This window comes from Heloderma suspectum, chromosome 4, assembly GCF_057233095.1.
Source record: "Heloderma suspectum isolate Gila_16-S chromosome 4, 16-S_ref, whole genome shotgun sequence".
Lineage (NCBI taxonomy): Eukaryota > Metazoa > Chordata > Lepidosauria > Squamata > Helodermatidae > Heloderma > Heloderma suspectum.
This window is the reverse complement of record NC_139461.1, coordinates 135,766,348-135,789,712: the sequence shown is the minus strand read 5'-3', so window position 1 is coordinate 135,789,712 and position 23,365 is coordinate 135,766,348. Positions and strand designations below refer to the sequence as shown.

Genomic DNA, 23,365 nt, shown 5'->3' with positions numbered 1-23,365 from the left:
AGATGCTGACAATCTGGGAGAGACAAGGCTAAATATGGCATACTCAGGTCCTTCAATATAGCAGCGCTATAAGGAATGGAGTCCATGTTGTAAGTCTGCTGAATATATTGACCTTTGCAGTTCTCTATAAGGCGGGAAAGTGAGATAACCACAGAAAGGTTCTCTTAAAAATGTCAACCCAGGACCACAACTTGAACTTTTACTACACAACTCTCAGTTGCTGGGAGCATTCAGTTCACCTTGGCTATTTGTACTGCTTATCAGATGTGTTTACAATATAGCTAGCATTATAAGGGAAGGCAAATACATTTGAATGATGTTGTACAAGTTCTGCTTATCTTTCAACACAATTTCTCAGTAGTCACCTTTTCAGACCTAGACTCATCTTTAACCTCAACCTCCAAGATGGAACCCACTTTTAATTTAAAACACACACACACACACTATCAGCCTTTCTCCACTGGCCTCTTTTCCTTCCATCACTTCCCACTCTTTTTCTTTCTCTTAAAAAGAAAGAAACTAAAATAAAAACTAAACCAAACATGATGATGCCATCAGTGAGAACCATCTAGTTGTGGGTCATGACCCTACCCAGGTGAAGATCAATGGTGAAAACAACAGTAACAAAATCATGCCAGATTCAGACTATGCTTTTAGATTATTTAATAGAAATCTAAGCGACCATGCAGTGAATGGGGTCAGAGGCCTTGATACAGAAGATTTTTAAAGATCTTCAGTATATCTAAAATAAGAACATTAAAAGAACAAATAAAAGACAATGTGCACAAACTAGATATGACAGCATACAATTCTACCCCGAAAGCGGGGTATTTTTTGTTGAGTGATTTCAGAAAATAGAGGACATTGATAAGTTTGGTGATAATTCTGCTCAATTCCAGAAGTCAATGTTATTTGGATAATTAATTATGTTTACATTTAACTGGACTCTTAGTATATTATGCATTCAGCGTGCTCATGCAACATTTGGATTCCTGTATAAGAGTGGCTTTCAAACTTTTGGTTTTCAAATAACCCTTTCTATATCCACTTGCCTGCCAAGGAATCCCTGCACAGGCATATTGTAAGGCACGCGCTCCATTCATATAGGGCACTGAAGGGAAGTTCAGCACCAGTGGCCAAGCTGACTTTCAGGAAATAATCATTCCCATTACTGACCTTGTCATTGACTAGATGGCCAGCAAGGCTCCCTCCAACTCCATGATTCTAAGGACTCCTGATAGGCTTTTGAGGAACCCTGGAGTTCCCCAAAATATGGCTTAAAAACCACTGCTGCACTTACTCTTTCACTGAAGTAAGGAATATTTGATGCACAGAAATAATATATTTTTGATATCAATTAAATATCAATTTAAAAGTCTAGTATACAAATGTAAAAAGCCAAGGCCATGGCAGTGTGGTGTTCCAGTCAGCTTTGCCTCCATGCCATGGATTTTTCCATTCTATCCTTGTTTGAGAAAAGCTACCCACAAGCAGGTAAAGGGAAGGAACAAAAGCAGATTCCAAGAGCTTACAGAGGGCTGGGGAAATGAGAAAATAACAACCAGCCCACATCTGGTGAGGAACAATGCTGTCTACCCCCATGCATTTGGAGCCATGTCCTGCAATGTTTTAAGACTGGTCTCCTGAACATATTTTAACGAAAAAGAATTCCAGAACCAGGTTCTTATAATGCACAGGCTTCAAAGCCTTTTGGTTATAATGCTTTTCATGAAGGTCCAGTGCCTGATGCATGTTAAGTCACTCTATGGAGCAGAATTGCTCTGTAAGATCAAAGGAACTGACCAATCCACAGCATTTGAGTTTAACTAAAATAAATTTTACGTCATGTATGTCCCCACAGAAAATGCCTACAAGACCCTGGATTCAAAATTCCAAGTGTATCCTAAAGTACATTGAGACTATTATTTTACAATACATACTCTTTATATGATTATGAAATCTGAGACCTTTCCACCAAATCTTCCACTTTTCCCTTGCACTCCTCATGCCTGGAATTCTCTCCGAGAATACTTTAGGTGTACCATCTCTCTTTTTTTTCCCCCAATCTCTCCTCAACACTCAACTTTTTTACATGAAGCTTTTCCTCAACCTCTTACTCTTCATCCTTAACTAAAATGAAGACTAAGTTATGTGCAACAGCTACAGTTGCTTGCAATCATACATTGCTTTCTTTTCCTTGCTTCCCTCTTCCCCTTGTTTTGTTCCCCCCTACGCGCGCGCGCGTGCGCACACACACACTCACGCACAGTTGAAATTTAGATGGTAAGATGTGAGGCTGAAGTGATTCTTTTTGTTTATGTTACTCTTTGCAGTACCATATAGACACTGACAGCACTGTATTACCAATATTAAGTGGAGGCCTGTGAAAAACCACAGACTTAATTTTGTTTGCCCATTCCCCACTTGTGTGCATTCTTTCACTTGTACACCAGAACGCACACGCAGTGCACACACACCCATTCACACCTTTCCTTCCCTCCTTCTCATCCCCCCACCTGTTCACACTACTCAAGAAATTCAGTGTGGTATCAGTTCCGTATCACTCTCAACAACTGAACCAATGACCTGGTTCGCAAGTAATGCTAAATCACAATTTAACACTATGAGAACAAGCTGTGGTGAACCTTGGGCTTGTTCATTCCTACCCCTCTGGTCTGGCTGCAAGGAGGAGTTTGGAAGCTTTTGCTTCCATTTCTGATTGACCATGGCTTGTTGTGTCATTCGAACCCAACAAACTCTGGTTAATCTTAAATATGGTTTATTGAAATCCATAGTTTAAATTAACTACAGTTTTGGTTTTAGACAGCAAGCTAAACTGTGGTTAATTTAAAATATTAGTGGAAGTTTCCCATCTTCTTCTCACAGACATGTTGGAGGAGAGGGAGGGGGAACATGCACGCTAAAGGCTGACTGCAGCTTGTCCTCATGATGCTAAACCATGTTTTAATGTTATGCTAGACTCTCCTAATGGCCAGGGAGGACAAATTTGAGTCAACTGAAGCCAAAAAACTATAGAAATTTCAACCACTGCATTTATCTCAGGGTTGAGGGGAGGGTTCCCCCAGATTTTTGTCAGGGTATCTTTTTGGTTTTTGTAAACTGACAAACTCACTGTCTCTATGCTTTAATTTTATACGTCATTTGTCTCAGAGAAATCATAGCTTTGCTGCAGCAAATCATCTATAGCTGCTTTTGACTTTGAAAACAGATGTATAGAAAGTAACGTATACCTATAATAGCAACAGTAGATGCAAAAATAAGCACCACTGTAATACTGGTTTGGCAATATCACCACTGATGAAGCTCCCATTCTATTTCAGATTGAATCAAAGAAAAGCAAACAATTCTGGAATTATTTATAGCCACAGCAATCTTACTTGTTAAATAATGAAATTACCTAGGAGGCCACCCATACTCTTTTACTAAATTAATTGATGCCTATATTTCTTGGGGTGCACCAGCAGATGCTAATGAAACACTGAATAATTAAACAAAATTGCTTCCTATTTGCCCTTCAAGTATATCGACTGTGTTAACATTCTAGATGCTGACTGACAAGTCAGCATGAAATTCTCTGCCTCAGTCATGCATACAACTTTGGAGACCCAATCCAACAGTTATGATCATTTTAATCTAAATAGCTGAGAATATTCCGCCCTCATGTCACAATTTGTGACAACAAATGATCTTGCAAAATGATATATTGTCCTCTCAGGAATTCCTAATCTAAGGTTTTAATTAAAGTTCTTCATCTTAATAAACATGACATGGCCAAGCAATAGCAGTGTACATCTGACTGCCAGTCAAAACCACTGTCAAGCATTTATGAAATAAAGAATCAGGCCAGGAGCTAAACAATTCCACAAAGCAGCTCCTTAGGATAACCATTTTATAATTTTTATTAGACACAGAAAGACTGAAAGCTATAATCAGTGGAGTAGATCCAATGTTGCAGTAGCAGGTATCTGCTAGTGCAGTGGGACTTTCTCCTTCCCCTGCAGCCCTCTGGACGGCCCAAAAATCTGTTTCCCAGCCCACTGGAGCAGATTTTGAGGGTGCGCAGGGGCTATGAGGGGGAGGGGAAACCACCTCCCTCCCAGTTCCACTGACAGAACTGTCAGTGGAATTGCAGCATTGGATCCCACCTGGGATTTATAACAATATTAAGCATCTCTAAGTCAAAGTTCAAAGGTAATAAAGTAACTCAAGTGGGATTCCACTGTGAGCTTCCAAATCCCACTTTTAGAGATATGCTACATTTTAGCATATATCTATTCACCATTTGTGGTAAATTCAACATAGCCTTTTGATTCTTCAGCAGATTGCCACCTTCCTGACTCTCTTGACTTGACAACCAAGTTGTCACTGAGGAGTAAACCTGTGCTGTCCCACTTCAGACTGCAGATGGACTCACATGGCTTCTAGTCTTGTTATGCTACCTTGTTATGGATCAGAGTATGCCTCTGATTACCAGTGCTTTTGGGTTTCCTATCAGCATCTGTCTGGCCACTGTGGGAAAGAGGATGCTAGTCTAGATAGGCCTTTGATCCAATCCAGCATGGTTTGTTTGTTTGTTTATTTATTTTATTGCATTCTCCTTACGTTAACCAGATCCATGTCCATTTCCACAACATGTTGTAAATAATCCAATAGTAATTTTGAGCATTAGAAGACAGCCAATATCCAGTAATTTCATAAGTCTTAACCAGGTTTTCTTTCCAGGATTTCTGAATGGCAGGGCAGGGCCACAAAATATGCAGACTATCTGCCTTAGAAGAAATAAGAACATAAGAAGAGCCATGCTGGGTCAGACCAAGGGTCCATCTAGTCCAGCATTCTGTTCACACAGCTGTCGACCAGGAAACCACAAGCAGGACATGAGAGCAACAGTGCCCTCCTGCCCATGTTCCCCAGCAACGGGTGTTTGTAAGCTTACTGCCTCTGGTACTGGAGGTAGCACATAGCCATCAGGACTAGTGACCATTGATAGCATTCTCCTCCAGATATTTATCTGACACCCTTTTAAAGCCATCCAAGTTGGTGGCCATCACTACATCTCATGGTAGCGAATTCCATAGTTTATGTGTTGTGTGAAGAAGTACTTCCTTTTATCTGTCCTGAATCTCCCACCAATCAGCTTCTGAGATGACCTCAGGTTCTAGTATTATGAGAGAGGGAGAAAAAAGTCTCCCTATCCACGTTCTCCACACCATGCATAATTTTGTACACCTGTATTATGTCTCCCCTTAGCCTCCTTTTTTCTAAGCTAAATAATCCCAGCTGTTGTAACCTTCCCTCATAGGGGAGTTGCTCCAGCCCCTTGATCATTTTAGTTGCCCTTTTCTGCACTTTTTCCAGCTCTACAATATCCTTTTTTCGGTGTGGTGACCAGAACTGTACACAGTATTCCAAGTGTGGTCCACTTGGAATACTGTGTACATCTCCAGCAAGTATGATTGGTCATGGAATAAATAATATTGAGTCTATGAGGTGCTACGTACCATTCATTAATCTTGTAGGTATCCAAATAAAAATACATGACCATTTCAACTGTGTTATAGCACCTTGACTCTGCTTCTTATTAGGTGGAGTACACCAAATTATACTATAATGCCAGAATTACAAAACCAGCTTAAAATTTTGTACTGCTTATGTAACAATGGGCATAAGTGTGCGCTGGCAACAAAAAGCCATGGGATTTGGTCCTAAACAGTGTTCTACGCCTTTAAAAAATATGCGTATACAACTATATTTCCATCTTTCCATGAACAGTTCGAAATGAATTATATGAACAGCAACAGAGACAGTATACTTCTACTTACCAATCAGATGCTAGGGACAAAAAACAGTGGCTAGGTAGCTCCTTCAGGTCTTGTTTATGAACTACCCTGAAGCATTTGGACTCACCACTGTCAGAGAGCTGGACAAAATGGAACTTTGGTCTAATCCAGAACAGTGATTTTTTATTTATCTCAGAATTACTAAGGAATGAAATTCCCCCAAGAGCCTTGAGTACATATTTTAGAATACATTTAAATGAACACTTTCTGTATTGATTTTTCCCTCTGTTATCCACTAGGAAATATCAGCTGATAAAGCTGAAGATTGCTTGCCAATTGTACTAAATGCAAGCAATATCATTGCATCGTACAAAGAGTTATGTTTAGTGGCAAGTGTACTTCTGAATACCACATGCGGAATACCACAATAGAGACAGGCTGCTGCATTCATACAAGTGTGCTTCCTGGAGGCCTCTGGATGGCCACTGTATGAAAGAGGATGCTGGGTTATACCCTTGGTCAGATCCAGAAGGGTTTTGATCTTAGGTTTTCATAAACAGGATCCTTAGAGAAGACTAAACATGTAGAAGGGAAAGAATTAAACCTACCCATTTCTTTATTTTTATCACTCGTATTTCCTTTTATTTTGTCCATATGATCTTTTATGTGTAATGCTTTAGATTCTAACAAATAAAAATCCTAGGATACAGTGCAGCCATTTTTTGCACAATCTTTTCTTTTCATGCATCTTATTTCCCTCCTCTGTTCCTACCTGACTGCAGTGGTCATATCATAACCTCCTTAATACGGTTCTAGGGTAGCATAACATGGATAAACTACTGAATCAAGTCGAATTTAATTTCTACTGGATAAATAGCAATGGATCTCTCCTCCTGTTCAGATGTTCCATGACCAGAAACTGGGAAAAATAACTAGAGGTTCGTCAGCTGCTATTAACCCCAGTCCTTCCCTTCCTGCATATTTTCCACTAAGGTCCACGTTAAGAAGCTCCTGAATAGGTCCAGGCTCACAAGAGAACTATTCAGATTCCCTACAAGCCTTTTCTACACCCCTTGGAAAAAAACTGGCCTTTTCTGGGGCCAATTCTCAAATTCCCAATAATAGACCCCCAGATCCACAATTAACAGTGTTCCCAAAAGATCTCACCATTTCAAACAACCCCACCTCATTCTTCACTGAATCACCTGACCTGACTCCTCCTCCTGCCCAAGAAAGAAAGGAGTAGTAGACCAAAATAAAGAAATAGGCGAACACGTGAGCTTGGATCCAATGGTGTTGTTCCACCAGAAGGGAAACCACTGGCAGAATGGATTTCCAGTTGGGGGACCCTATGGAGTATATGGGGGGGTGCAAGGGGGTCTGCTGATAAGAGGAGGGGATGGGTCCTTCCACTTGCACAACGCTGGATCCAAGCCATGGCTACCCCCCCACCAAAGTGGTCCCTAGGAATCCTACCATCCTGCCTCTTCTCTTTCAGCTTTTGCTGAATTCTCTACCCTCTATCCTAATTCGGCCCAGATTTGTTATAAGGAATTGTGATATGCCACAGGCTAGTACAAATAAATGTGGTTTGTCAAAAGTGTGTTATCACACCTGTTCAGTAAAACTGTCTGTTTTCAAATGACAGTGCTTAGCTGGAATAGAGTAAACATATCTCTCATTTATAATACATTATGGGAGTGCCTTCACCTGGTGCCGCTTTCCCAGTCCTGCTCATCCTTATCTTTCTCCTCTTTTGCCTCCGGAGCATGTGGGTGTTTCTGCACAATTCTCATTCCACCAGCTTTGACTGCAGTGCAAATAAGAAGCAGGGGTTGGGGAAGGGGGCGGGGACAGGGGGAGAAAGAAAGCCTGTCAGATATGCTGGGTGATAGTAGGCAAACATATTAAGATCAAAGGCACATGAAAACAGAACATGCTTTCCTTGTAGAAGACTCTTAATTCAATCCCTGGTATCTCAGTTAAAAGGCTAACAGGGGGCAGAGCCGAGCAAGACCTCTGCCCAAGAACTTGGGACAGCCACTGCCTGTTGGTATAAAGTGGCTGAGTTCACACGATTACTGTGGCTTAAGCCATGGGCTACCGTTGGGTTGTCTCCCCCTCCAACAAGCCATGCAGTCTAGGTTTGGATGACATGACAAGACTAATTAGGCAAATGGCACTTGGCACGCACCGGCATATGCTGCGGCTTAAACGAGCCACTGTGGCTCTTTACAGCTACACTGAACATGCGAACCAGGTCAGTCCATCTATGCTGTAGACCCAGGAGTAGGCAATGTAGTGGCCTAACCGCCCAGAGAGCTTCGGCTATTGGGCGGTATAGAAATTAAATAAATAAATAAATAAGGGAGAGAAATAGTGAGGAAAGGGTTGGGGGGAGAGAAATAGCAAGGCTAGAGGCTGGAAGTGGAGAGAGAGAAATAGAGCACAAAAAGGAAAGGTCTGTGTGAATGGAAGAAGATTGGGTGGGCCAGCAGGGAATTCTTTCCATTTCCCCCTCCCTCCCAACCTCTAGCCTCATTATTCCCCCACCCCCCCACAATCTCTTGACTCGCCAGGCCCCGATGGCAGCCATTATGTGACTAGCCACATACTCCATGAGAGCCATTTTGTGGTGGTGCCCACAGCAGTTTCTCAAATTCCCAAATGTGCCCATGGGTCCAAAAAGGTTGGGGAACCCTGATTTATACTCTCATTCAGATTTCTGACCCCATTAAAAGGCTAAAGAAACACAACAGGACTTCTTTATAAAGCCCACAAAAGTGATGATGAGCAAACTCTCCAGAACATAGAGAGAGTTACTACTATGAACAGTTGTCTGAAGCCACCCTGAGAAAATATTTTTACTGCATTTTTCTGATTATCTGAATGTACCCAGTATTTCAGTGAAAACTATATAAATGTTATGTTGTTGTTTATGAATGTCAGAATCATAATTCACGGGTGACACTAAGATAATTTTCACTATGCTCCCTTACAGCAATACAAAATAAAGGCAACAATTTTCACTTCCTAAAGTTACGTTCCAATAGCAGAAGCATCTAGCTAACCACTCCTTATAGATAACTACATGCCCCCAAACCTTTCAGTTGCACTGCTGAGTCTAATACAAGCTTGCTATAAAGAGCACCAAAACCAAATGATTTCCTTTAGAGCCGTGCTATTATCTCACTTTATTTCTGCACAGTTTCCAAAAATGGAATTTAGACTTTCAGCTCTACTCAGCTTCACTCCTACCGAGTCAAATTGCTACAATGAGTTTAATGGATAAGTATGGTGGCAGCCCAGTTTAGGGAAAATCAAGTTCTTAAAGCTATTTGCGGGGAAAGTGCTTCCTTGTGAAACAAATCAAGACACTTAAAAATCCATGTCAGATGCAAAGTTTTCCCACCGAGCCTTCAAACTATATTTTAGCTGGCAATAACATTGCCTGGATTTAGGGTGAAAACTCACAATCTTTTTAACTCCAGAAATTAATCTCCCAGGGATTGTGGGTGACAATCCAATAATTTGAAATGGAAATTGACGCTAATCTGCAATGCACACACACATACCTGAAATGCACTTCTGAAGTACCGCATTACAGCGGGGACAACTCCCCTGCCGAAAGTCAACGGAATATCCCTTAATAAATAAAACATTAATCATTCTAAACAGCAATACCTATATATAATGAGTCCTCCTTTCTCCCCAAAGATCTAGAATTATCAGATTCCCTTCAACAATAATTCCCTTCAGAGCAATCTCCCAAAAGTTGGGGGGGGGGGGGCAGTTGTTTTGCATTTCAAACAGAAAAATGCACATCTGAATTCTGTGTGTTTAGTTACTGCAGGCTCGACACTTCTTGCAGTATCAGAAAACTAGTACAGAGTTAGGCTTGGACCTACCTGAGACATAGATGTGGGCAAGTCACTATTCTTAACCCTGAATCCCTCATTCATTAAACAAGAATAACAAAGATATATTTCACAGATTTTATGTGAAAGCACAAAAGGTAGTAATTGTGAAACACTCTGTACCAAGATGAATTCTTCTGGCCTTTTTATAGCATCTTCATGTGAGAAATCTTTCTTCTGCTTTTCGAAAGTACTTTTTTAGAGCTCAAGATCTTGTTTACCAGGCCTATAGAACATCACCCTCTTTTGGACTGTCTCAATGCACATGAATTATTTTTGAACCAATATGCACTTACATGTTTTTCTAAACTAGAGGGACTTGTGATTGTTCATCTACAGGGACTTGTGATTGTAATGGGTGTCTATTAATACAATATGTTAATAGCCTCCCGTTCCTCTCCTGAGTTGATTGGAAATTCTATTCAGGCTACTTCTCTTGTTATTTTTCCTCTTTGCACATGAACACCACAATTCAGCGCACAATTATACGCATGTAAATCCAACTGAAATCAAATGGAGTTTAAGCCTACCAAATGATGTGCTAGATTGAGCCTATACACACTGCAACACAAGGTCATCATTGTGGGGTACTGGGTGTATGTGAAACAGGTGGGAAGCATGCTGCTGACACGCTGGCGCTTGTTGTTGTTGTTCAGTCGTTAAGTCATGTCCGACTCTTTGTGACCCCATGGACCATAGTACGCCAGGCTTTCCTGTCCTCCGCTCTCTCCCGAAGCGTGCTCAAGTTCATATTCATTGCATCAGTGATGCTATCTAGCCATCTCATCCTCTGCCGTCCCCTTCTCCTTTTGCCTTCAATCTTTCCCAGCATCAGGGTCTTTTCCAGAGAGTTTTCTCTTCGCAAAATATTTGAGCTTCTGCTTCAGTATCTGTCCTTCCAATGAGCACTCAGGGTGACCTCCTTGCAGTCCAGGGGACTCGTAAGTCTTCTCCAGCACCACAGTTCGAAAGCATCAATTCTTCAGCACTCAGCCTTCCTTATAGTCCAGCTCTCACAGCCATACATTACTACTGGGAAAACCATAGCTTTGATTATATGGACCTTTGTCGCCAAGGTGATGTCTCTGCTTCTTACTATGCTGTCTAGGTTTGCCATAGCTTTCCTCCCAAGGAGCAAGCGTCTTTTAATTTCATGGCTACAGTCACCATGAAACTGCGGTGATCTTGGAGCCCAAGAAAATAAAATCTGTCACTGCTTCCATTTCTTCCCCTTCTATATGCCAGGAAGTGATGGGGCCAGATGCCATGATCTTCGTTTTTTTAATGTTGAGTTTCAGACCAGCTTTTGCACTCTCCTCTTTTACCCTCAACAAGAGGCTCTTGAGATCCTCTTCGCTTTCTGCCATTAGGGTGGTATCGTCTGCGTATCTGAGGTTGTTGATAATTCTCCCGGCAATCTTAATTCCGACCTACGATTCATCCAACCTGGCGTTTCTCATGATGTATTCTGCATATAAATTAAATGAGCAGGGCGACAATATGCAGTCTTGTCATACTCCTTTCCCAATGTGGAACCAATCAGTTGTTCCATGTCTGGTTCTTACTGTTGCTTCTTGACCCTCGTACAGGCTTCTCAGGAGACAGGTAAGGTGGTCTGGTACTCCCATCTCTTTAAGAATTTGCCACAGTTTGTTGTGATCCACAATCAAAGGCTTTAGCGTAGTCAATGAAGCAGAAATAGACGTTTTTCTGGAATTCTCTTGCTTCATGATTCAGCGAATGTCGGCGATTTGATCTCTAGTTCCTCTGCCTCTTCGAAACCCCACTTGTACTTCCGGTAGTTCTCGGTTCACATTCTGCTGAAGCCTAGCTTGTAGGATTTTGAGCATAACCTTGCTGGCATGTGAAATGAGCGCAATTGTACGGTAGTTTGAACACTCTTTGGAATTACATTCCAATTCCAAAGAAGGGCAAACTGACCTTTCCCAGTCTTGTGGCCACTGTTGAGTGTTCCAAATGTGTTGGCATATTGAGTGCAGCACCTTAACAGCATCATCTTTTAGGATTTTAAATAGCTCAGCTGGAATACTGTCATCTCCGCTAGCTTTGTTGTTAGTAATGCTTCCTAAGGCCCACTTGACTTCACTCTCGAGGATGTCCAGCTCAGGTTCAGTGAGTGCACTATCATGGCTATCAGGCACATTCAGATCTTTCCTGTATAGTTCTTCTGTGTATTCTTGCCACCTCTTCTTAATCTCATCTGCTTCTGTTAGGTCCCTGCCTTCTTTGTCCTTAATCATGTAGGGATGTACGAAAATTCCTCCACGGATCTCGGGGAGGCCGAATGCCAGCGCATTCGACCCCCCGAAATCGGTGGCGGAACGGCCTGCCCCCCCTGGGACGAGACTTACCTTGGGCGGATCTTCCTGGCGGCGGCGGCTGGTCTTCCAACCGGCCGCCGCCGCCACCATTTCCAGTTTAAAAAAAAAAAACGTGATAGGCTATGTAAAGATTTATGTAGCCTATCACGGCTAGGTTTTTTTAAAAAACCGTGATAGGCTACGTAAATGTTCATGTAGCCTATCATGGCTGACTTAAAAAAAAACAAAAAACACGCGTACGCAAATGTAGATGCTACGCTATTTGCATTCCCCTTATTTTGGCACGTCTTAGTCTACATAAACATTTACATAGATTAAGACGGCGAAAATAAGGGGAATGCAAATAGCATAGCGTCTACATTTGTGTATGCATTTTTTTTGTTTTTTTTTTAAGTCAGCCATGATAGGCTACGTAAACATTTACGGCTGACTACAGGGAAGCAAACGGCGGTGGCTATGGCCGCCGCCATTTGCGTCCCTGCTAGCTAGCGGCCGGATGTCCAGCTGCTGGCGGAGCCGGCCGGCGGCTCCGCAGAATCCGGCTGGCCAGGATTCTGGGGGGGGAGGAACGGAGCGCCTCCCCCCCGTGAGAATTCCGGGCGGAGGGACGGAACGCCTCCCCCCAACCATAAACATAATCCGCGAAAGGTAAGTGCCTTTCGTACATCCCTATTATCATGCCCGTCTTTGCACAAAACGTTCCCTTGAGAACTCCGATTTTCTTGAAGAGATCTCTAGTCTTTCCCATTCTGTTGTTTTCTTCGATTTCTTTGCATTGTTCATTTAAAAAGGCCTTCTTGTCTCTCCTTGCTATTCTCTGGAACTCTGCATTCAGTTGGATATATCTTCCCCTTTCTCCCTTGCTTTTCGCTTCCCTTCCTTCCTCAGCTACTTGTAAAGCCTCACCAGACAGCCACTTGGCTTTCTTGCATTTCTTTTTCTTTGGGATGGATTTCGTTGCTGCCTCCTGAACAATGTTACAGACCTCCGTCCATAGTTCCTCAGGCACTCTGTCTATCAGGTCTAATCCCTGAAATCTATTCCTCACCTCCACTGTATATTCATAAGGGATATGATTTAGGTCATACCTGAATGGTTTAGTGGTTTTCCCGACGTTCTTCAATTTAAGCCGAAATTTTGCAGGAAGCACCTCATGATCTGAGCCACGGTCAGCTCCAGGTCTTGTTTTGACTGACTGTATAGAGCTTCTCCATCTTTGGCTGCAAAGGACATAATCAATCTGATTTCGATATTGACCATCTGGTGATGTCCATGTGTAGAGTCGCCTCTTGTGCTGATGGAAAAGAGTGTTTGCTAGGATCAGCGTGTTTCTCTTGGCAAAACTCTATTAGCCTTTGTCCCGCTTCATTTTGTACACAAAGGTCATGCTTGCCTGTTATCCCAGTTATTTCTTGACTTCCTACTTTAGCATTCCAATCCCCTATGATGAAGAGGACATCTTTGTTTGGTGTTAGTTCTAGAAGGTGTTGTAGGTCTTCATAGAACCGATCAACCTCAGCTTCTTCGGCATCAGTGGTTGGGGCACAGACTTGAATTACTGTGATGGTGAATGGTTTGCCTTGGATTCGTACTGAGATTTTCTTTTCACCACCAGACACACCCACAGCTGAGTGTCCTTTCGGCTCTGGCCCAGCCGCTTCACTCTTTCTGGCGCTACTTGGAAATTCCCTCTGCTCTTCCCCAGTAGTATATTGGACACCTTCCGACCTGAGGGGCTCATCTTCCGGCATCATATCTCTTAGCCTTGTGATACGTTCCATGGGGTTTTCTTGGCAAGAATACTGGAGCGGGTTGCCATTTCCTTCTCCAGTGGACCCCATTTTGTCAGAACTCTCTGCCATGACCTGTCCATCTTGGGTGGCCCTGCACAGCATAGCTTATGGCTTCACTGAGTTAGGCAAGCCCCTTCGCCACAACACGGCAGAGTAAACATGTGCCAAATCGTCCACCTGAGACAAGGGTTTTACCCTGGCTCGTGGGTAAACCAGCCACTTCAGTACAAGAAAAATGCATGTAAAGAGCCTGTGGCAAAGCACGAGGATACATAGATTAGAGTTAAAAGCTATTAAGGGCACAATCCTATGCAAATAGGCGGCCACCTCCAACCTCTGAGGTGACTGCCTATCCAATGCAGAGCAGGAGACGCACAGAGGGGATCGTTCCCTCCACACTCCTCCTGCCCTGCATTTTCAGCTATCTAACCGCGAGATGGCAGAGCGGGGGAGGAGGCTGCTGTACGATACATAGGATGTGTTGTACAGGCATTTCTGCCTTCCTCGCCCCAGAACGCCCTGTTTTGGCCACTCTGCACTCCTCTTGCGAGCGCAGAGCACAGGGCTTCTCCGCATTGCCTGTGAGGCAGCGTGGAAGAGGGGGAAGGTCAGTTCTCTGGGAACTGACCTCGGAGCATGGGCTGCGAGGTCAGTTCCTGGAAAACAAGATATCCTATGGCCACATAGCCACTGACTAGTGGCCATAGGATTTCTCCCTACAAAGATTGTTTTAGCAGAAGAGATCCAATCCCACTCAGTCTAGAACTAGATTACATGAGAGTGTCCAGCACCCCATCAATTTCTGGTAACTCAACTGGAAATCCATCTTATGGAGGATCCAACTTATGGAGGGAAAAGGGTTGAAAAGCCACAACCCTGGGCCTTCTGTTGAATGGGAACTGAGCAGCTCCCTCCTCTAGCTGCAATCAGGGGGTGAACATACAAGCTGTCACTGAGGAGTGATCCTGAGCCATTGACCTAGTTTGCACACCACAACCAACCCACAGATAACAAAGCATGGGTTGCTTGGGAGTGAGCTGGCTCCTGACCACTTCCACCTTCTCCAGAACTCTGGGAGGACGAGGGAGAAACAACCCAGAGTTATAACTTAGGAACAAACCATGAGTTCAAACTCTGGGTTGCTTCTCCCTTAACAACCCAGAGATGGGCTGTCCCTAGGTTGTTTAGTGTACCGGAAGCAGGCGAGCAGTCAGGAACCAGGATGCTCGCTCCTCTGAGCTCCCAGTTTGCTAACTGTAGGTTGTTCATTGTGTGCAAACCAGATCACTGTTTACTTTCCAGCAGCAGTTGCAGACTGGGGAAGGGCCACAGATCAGTAGTAGAGCACATGCTTTACATGCACAAGCTGGCATCTCCAAGTGGGGCTGGAAAAGCCTCCTGTCTGAAATGCTGGAGAGCTGCTGCCCATCAGTGTAGACTAGGGGTCCCCAACGTTTTTGGACCTGTGGGCACATTTGGGAATTTGAGAAACTGCTGTGGCCACCACCACAAAATGACTCCCATGGAGGATGTTACTAGTCACATAATGGCTGCCATGGGGGTCTGGCTACTCAAAAGAGGTGGAGTGTGTGTGGGGGAGAAATAACGAGGCTAGAGAGTGGGAGAGAGAAACTGCGGGGCTAGATGCTGGGAGTGGAGAAAACTAGCAAGATAAAGGGATAACTGCGAGAGAAAGAACAAGGTTAGGGGCTACAAGAGAAAAAAAGGCTGCAGATGGGGAAGGGAGAGAAAGAAGAAAGGGGCTGGGCAGAGAGAAATAGCAAAGATAGAGGCTGGGAGTGGAGATATAGAGAGAAAGCAAAGGGGAAAGGCCTGTGTAGACAGAAGAACAACGGCCAGGGCCAGGAAGTGACTCTTTCCTTCCCTTCCTGCCCACTGAACAGTTGATCAGAGGCAGGTTCAGGAACAGGAAGAACCCAGTGCCCTAACGTTTTTAAAGATTTTGTTTTTAAATAAATTTTTGAAGGAGGCGGGGAGTGAAAAGCTTTGCAGGTACCACTGTAGGTTCCCATGGGCGCCATGGCAGCCTTGGGCACCACTTTGGGAGCCCCTGGTGTAGACAATACTGAGCTAATTGAGCCAATGATCCGACTCAGGAGGCAGCTTCCTAGGTACAAGCACTCACAACCTCAACCCCACTGTACAGTTTCTGAGAACATAAGCAATAACACCAAGAGACTTGTTCTTTCATCTGTCTCCCCCACAATCCGGAGCTGAAGCTTTCCCCTTCACAAAACACTGTTATGATTATTATTGCTTATTTATACGTTTACCACCAGTCTACGTGGCACTTCATAAAGCAGAGGATAAATTCTTGGTTATATAGCTGTCCAAGCATTTAGAACCAATCCCTGCACTTAAGTAACAATTACAAAGGAGGCCTTGTCAATTAAAAGTGAAGGAACATAAGGAGCAAGTCCTAGATCTCTGGCCTCCCATTTATGATAACAAAATCCCTTGAAAGTATTTTCCAGACTTTCAGCAGGGGTTTTAGCATGCTCAAGATTAAAGCACCAGCCAACTAGAGGCAAGATAGCTCATGCAGGTCAATAATAGAGGAAAGGTGGAAGAGTAAAAACAGTGAACTACATTTTAACACATGTACTGACTGCAAGCGATCAATATATTCCAGGAAGAGGAAGGAAAGTCAATTGTAGACACACAAAATTGCAGCTCATTTTTCACTGGTGATTTCTTACATCAAAAAGGATTGCAACAGCTTGAAAGCAGCTCCATATTCACCAAGAGTATTGCACAATGCTATAGAAATTTCACAGATTTTGTTTTGAACAACTGTTGAAGTTCGACAGAAACGTTATGTGGACAGAAACCTTTTATACTCTTGTTGCTGGGGAGGGCGGGGTGCTTTTAAAATTTTTCTATTGAAAATGTTGCTTCTAAAAACTTTTTATTAAACAAGATTTTTTAAAAACCTAGTGCAACAATCAATCAAGAATAAGAATGTAGTACATTCTGGGTTTTTTAATCAATGATGTTTTAGGATTTTTATTGTTTTGTTTGTTTCTGAATGTCACTTCAAGCACTACTATTACAGAGAATGGGCAGTATCCAACTGTGTTATTCCATTAGCACAAATGACGTTGCGCTAGCGGAAACTATGTTCCGAACTATGTGGAAGAGAATCCAACTAAAGTTTTGCTTGTGCAAACACGGTTGCACAAGGGGTCGTGTATTACACTTGTACAACCTGTTGTGCAATCAGCTGTGCATAACTCTTGTGCAACCCGTTGTGCAATGGATTACACAAGCATAATGGGCAACCACTTGCACAATGGAAAGATTCAGAGGAGGTCCACCAGTGAGATTTGAGTTTGCAGAATGACACTGTCAGGTACTGCACAGTGAGACTAAAGGATTGCTGCCTACTTCAGGAAAAACTCCATGGAATTCAGTGGAACAAACTTCTGAGTAAAAGTGCACAGGGTCAGGCTGCATGGCTGCAATGATATGCATGCTAACTTGGTAGTAAACCTCATTGAAAACAGTGGGATTAATTTGCAAGTAAAATATGCATACGATCAGACCATACATTTTAAAAATAAAATATGCTGATATCTAATGCTATAGTAATAAACAGTGCAATTGCAGAAAGTTTCAGTTATGTACTGTTGTTGTTGTTGTTCAGTCGTTCAGTCGTGTCCGACTCTTCGTGACCCCATGGACCATAGCACGCCAGGCCTTCCTGTCCTGCGCTCTCTCCCGGAGCGTGCTCAAGTTCATATTCATTGCATCCGTGATGCTATCTAGCCATCTCATCCTCTGCCGTCCCCTTCTCCTTTTGCCTTCAGTCTTTCCCAGCATCAGGGTCTTTTCCAGGGAGTTTTCTCTTCGCATTAGGTGGCCAAAATATTGGAGCTTCAGCTTCATTATCTGTCCTTCCAATGAGCACTCAGGGTTGATTTCCTTTAGGATGGACTGATTTGACCTCCTTGCAGTCCAGGGGACTCCAGGGGACCAGCACCACAGTTCGAAAGCATCAATTCTTCGGCGCTCAGCCTTCCTTATAGTCCAGCTCTCACAGCCATACATTACTACTGGGAAAACCATAGCTTTGATTAGACGGACCTTTGTCGGCAAGGTGATGTCTCTGCTTCTTACTATGCTGTCAAGGTTGGCCATAGCTTTCCTCCCAAGGAGCAAGCGTCTTTTAATTTCATGGCAACAGTCACCGTCTGCGGTGATCTTGGAGCCCAAGAAAGTAAAATCTGTCACTGCTTCCATTTCTTCCCCTTCTATATGCCAGGAAGTGATGGGGCCAGATGCCATGATCTTCGTTTTTTTAATGTTGAGTTTCAAACCAGCTTTGGCACTCTCCTCTTTCACCCTCAACAAGAGGCTCTTGAGATCCTCTTCGCTTTCTGCCATTAGGGTGGTATCGTCTGCATATCGGAGGTTGTTGATAATTCTCCCAGCAATCTTAATTCCGACCTCTGATTCATCCAACCCGGCATTTCTCATGATGTACTCTGCATATAAGTTAAATAAGCAGGGTGACAATATGCAGCCTTGTCGTACTCCTTTCCCAATTTTGAACCAATCGGTTGTTCCATGTCTGGATCTTACTGTTGCTTCTTGACCCTCGTACAGGTTTCACAGGAGACAGGTAAGGTGGTCTGGTACTCCCATCACTTTAAGAATTTGCCAGAGTTTGTTGTGATCCACACAATCAAAGGCTTTAGCGTAGTCAATGAAGCAGAAATAGACGTTTTTCTGGAATTCTCTTGCTTTCTCCATGATGCAGCGAATGTTGGCGATTTGATCTCTAGTTCCTCTGCCTCTTCGAAACCCAGCTTGTACTTCCGGTAGTTCTCGGTTCGCATACTGCTGAAGCCTAGCTTGTAGGATTTTGAGCATCACCTTGCTGGCATGTGAAATGAGCGCAATGGTGCGGTAGTTTGAACACTCTTTGGCGTTGCCCTTCTTTTCTTTACAATTGGAATGTAAACTGACCTTTTCCAGTCTTGTGGCCACTGTTGAGTGTTCCAGATTTGTTGGCATATTGAATGCAGCACTTTAACAGCATCATCTTTTAGGATTTTAAATAGCTCGGCTGGAATACTGTCATCTCCGCTAGCTTTGTTGTTACTAATGCTTCCTAAGGCCCACTTGACTTCACTCTCGAGGATGTCCGGCTCAAGTTCAGTGACCGCACTATCATGGCTATCAGGGACATTCAGATCTTTCCTGTATAGTTCTTCTGTGTATTCTTGCCACCTCTTCTTAATCTCATCTGCTTCTGTTAGGTCCCTGCCTTCTTTGTCCTTTATCATGCCCGTCTTTGCACAAAACGTTCCCTTGAGATCTCCAATTTTCTTGAAGAGATCTCTAGTCTTTCCCATTCTGTTGTTTTCTTCGATTTCTTTGCATTGTTCATTTAAGAAGGCCTTCTTGTCTCTCCTTGCTATTCTCTGGAACTCTGCATTCAGTAGGGTATATCTTCCCCTTTCTCCCTTGCTTTTCGCTTCCCTTCTTTCCTCAGCTACTTGTAAAGCCTCATCAGACAGCCACTTGGCTTTCTTGCATTTCTTTTTCTTTGGGATGGATTGAGTTGCTGCCTCCTGAACAATGTTACGGACCTCCGTCCATAGTTCCTCAGGCACTCTGTCTATCAGGTCTAATCCCTGAAATCTATTCCTCACCTCCACTGTGTATTCATCAGGGATATGATTTAGGTCATACCTGAATGGTTTAGTGGTTTTCCCGACGTTCTTCAATTTAAGACGAAATTTTGCAAGAAGCAGCTCATGATCTGAGCCACAATCAGCTCCAGGTCTTGTTTTTACTGACTGTATGGAGCTTCTCCATCTTTGGCTGCAAAGGACATAATCAATCTGATTTCGATATTGACCATCTGGTGATGTCCATGTGTAGAGTCGCCTCTTGTGCTGTTGGAAAAGAGTGTTTGCTATGATCAGCATGTTCTCTTGGCAAAACTCTATTAGCTTTTGTCCTGCTTCATTCTGTACACCAAGGCCATGCCTGCCTGTTATCCCGGTGATTTCTTGACTTCCTACTTTAGCATTCCAATCCCCTATGATGAAGAGGACATCTTTGTTTGGTGTTAGTTCTAGAAGGTGTTGTAGGTCTTCATAGAACCGATCAACCTCAGCTTCTTCGGCATCAGTGGTTGGGGCATAGACTTGAATTACTGTGATGTTGAATGGTTTGCCTTGGATTCGTACTGAGATCATTCTATCATTTTTAAGATTGTACCCCAGTACTGCTTTTCCCACCCTTTTGTTGACTATGAGTGCTACTCCATTTCTTCTAAGGGATTCTTGCCCACAATAGTAGATATGATAGTCACCTGAATTAAATTCGCCCATGCCTGTCCATTTGAGTTCGCTGATTCCCAAGATGTCGATGTTCAAGCTTGCCATCTCATGTTTGACCACCTCCAGCTTACCTTGATTCATTGATCTGACATTCCAGGTTCCTAAACAATATTGTTCTTTACAGCATCGGATTTTCTTTTCACCACCAGACACATCCACAGCTGAGTGTCCTTTCGGCTTTGGCCCAGCCGCTTCACTCTTTCTGGCGCTACTTGGAAATACCCTCTGCTCTTCCCCAGTAGCATATTGGACACCTTCCGACCTGAGGGGCTCATCTTCCGGCGTCATATCTTTTAGCCTTGTGATACGTTCCATGGGGTTTTCTTGGCAAGAATACTGGAGTGGGCTGCCATTTCCTTCTCCAGTGGACCACATTTTGTCAGAACTCTCTGCCATGACCTGTCCATCTTGGGTGGCCCTGCACGGCATAGCTTATGGCTTCACTGAGTTACACAAGCCCCTTCGCCACAACAAGGCAGTGATCCATGAAGGGGTATGTACTGTAGCATCTGGCTATGTTGCAATGTTTCTCTGGACTAGAAAAAGTGGGTTGGCCTATGGACCCTTCAGAAACCCTTACCCTGGGATCAGTCTTACAGCCTTAACCAGGCTTTTTACCAGGCTCTTGAGGGATCTGCTTTCTTGTATACACGTTGGCAACATTATGTGCCTAGCTTTAACAACAAACCGCCGAGAAAAGGGCGGGTAAGAGGGATGGGCAGTCCTTCTTACTAGAAAAGTTTCCATATGTCGATTCCGTGCATTGAGAAGGTCCCTAAATCAGCTCAAGAGAATCGTTTGTTATTTTAAAGTGAGGTGGCAGGCTGCTATTGGGGCATATATGAGAACTGAACAGTGCAACACCCCCGCGCAGCCCGACCCTCAGCATGTTTACTTGGAAGTAAGGCCCTTCGAGTTCAATTAGACCTACTCCCAAGCAAGCGGGGGCAGGACTGCAGCCCTACCCTATGCATGCTTACTCAAAAGTAAGCCCCCACTCTGTCCAAGGGGGCTTACTCCCAAGTAAGCGTGAAGAGGATCGCAGCCTTAACGAAATCCCCACCCGCCTCTTTAAAATGCCTGGTGTGCAAAGCGGCATCCCCACGAGCCGGAATTTCGCTCCGTAGCCGCCTACTGCTACCTACTATCGGTACTTTAAAAGTGCATGCAATGGCACGGGGGCGGAATTTTTCAAAAACTTCCCAACTGCCCCTCCTCCTCCCCAATTCATCCCTGCCACAATAAACTCCCTCGGGAGACAGAGGGGAGACGCGAGAAAGAGAGGGGACGGAAAGGGCAGCAGTACCAGCAGGCGGGTGCCCAGCACGGGTCTCTGTCTTGTCTTTAGGCGGCGAAGACATCTTTGCTCTGCGGCTGCTGCTACCGCAAACAGAGCAACCGCGGCTGCAGCCCCCAACGCGGCCGACGACTCGCTCAAACGCAAGGCGCTCCTCCTCCGGGCGTCCGCGCTTGTCAACGTGGCTGCTCGCCGCCGCCGCGCTGCGCACGGCTCTGTCGTCAGAGCGCGGTGCGAAGCGGGAGGAGAGGGAGGGTTGCTCCCTCCTCTTCCTGCGGCGCTGGGAGCAAGCGCGCCGGAGCCTTGCGCGGGCTCTGCTTCTTTCCTTTGGAAAGGTGTTGCTCGATGAGCTGACGGAAACGTTGGGCGAAGGAGATGGAGAAGGCTATTGAAAAAGCATTTGGAAAAGCCTTCGAAGATAGGCTCATCACCAGCTCTTAGTCGTGCTGTTCATATAGAGCCTCCGCGTCCAGGGACAGTATACCTTCGTATACCGGATGCCGAGGATAAGCAACAGGGCGGGCTGCTGCGGGCCTGTTCTGTTGTAACAAAAGTTCCCAACGCCTACCAACCATCACAAAAATGCAAGCCCAAATAGGTTCATGTTCTGTTTGTGACCCTTCCCTTGCGGCATATGCGGGAAACCGGGTGCTGGCTTAGGTGGACCTTTGGTCTGATCTACCGGGGCTGTACGCATATTTTATACATATGCTTTAAAAAGAGGGAAGTTTCAGCAAATAGCCCATTTTGCCAGTTTCAAGACAGCTGTACTGCCTGTTCCTATGCAGTTGTGATTCCCCAAACTGCTGAAAGAAGGCCTGAAGTGTGCCTTGAAAAGTGCATCTACCACCCTATGTCTATTGCTGAACTGATCCTGCTTTTTGCCAGTATATAGGCTAGAAATCCTTGATGCAGCCTGCATTCCCAGTGGTGCAGGGGAATCATGGAGCATTATCATTTCACAACAAGTAGTCCCACCCCAAGCTCTTGACTAGGTAAGATGCTAGGAAGGCAACTACCTCGCAGCTGGGCTTTCCCATGCTTGCAAGGAGGACATGTATCTACTGTCAGTTAAAAATGTATATATTTTTAAAACCCAGCAGTCTGCCACCATTTTTAATCCAGAAAAATATGTGCCCGCTGCCCAGGTATCAAAAGTTTAGAGGTGCTTCCAGATGGAGGGGACACAAAAGATGGTATCCAATATAGTCTAACAAGTCCCATTCATTTCAGTGGGTTTACTCTAAGTAGGACTAACATTGAATGCAATCCTAACAGTCAGAAGGTATTGTGCAGCTATTTCTTTTTTTCCTTAATAGATTTTCCGCAGTAAGAAAAGATGTGGCAGGGAAACATGGAAGGGTTACGAGTGGAAGACCTTATCATTTAGAACCCCTGTAAAATTCCGTGAATGAGGCAGGGTGATGGCCTAATAAAAGCCTTGTCTGGAAGAACTCCAGGGATATAGTTGTTTTAAAATGTATCCTGAATGAAAATGAGGCTCTAGTCACAAAACTTTCTGATTTCATTCTCCTTCTGCATCATACAGTCTCTCTCTGCCTGGGTGCTGCTCACCTCAGATGGAGCAAATTTGCTTAGCTCTCGATCTCGGTGAGGAATACACTAGATGCTTAGTTGTGCCTGTTCTGTTTTTTTATATATACTATTCGTTCTGATAACCATAACATATATCTGGAGGAAACTTTTGTTTGAGAAATGGAACTTCATATGGACACTGAAAGAAATTTGATGGAAAAAAATCTATGAACATTCACCTCAGGAAACATAAGAGAAGTGTGTAGGTTCTGGAAGGTGGTGAAGGAACTGTTCTCGATTGA

The 23,365-nt window shown here is 44.0% G+C and overlaps 1 protein-coding gene across 1 annotated transcript in view; it reads right to left on the bottom strand.

Annotated features, from left to right (window-relative positions):
- Positions 1-21,724, bottom strand: part of DAP (death associated protein) — a 72,455-nt gene extending 50,731 nt beyond the window's left edge. The window contains exons 1-2 of the mRNA XM_084850588.1: positions 21,537-21,724; positions 7,512-7,611 (exon numbers count right to left, since the gene is read on the bottom strand). Coding sequence (XP_084706714.1) covers positions 7,512-7,611; positions 21,537-21,591 — 155 coding nt within the window. The 5' untranslated portion in view covers positions 21,592-21,724. The remainder of the gene's footprint in view (positions 1-7,511; positions 7,612-21,536) is intronic.
- Between the last annotated feature and the right edge of the window lie 1,641 nt (positions 21,725-23,365).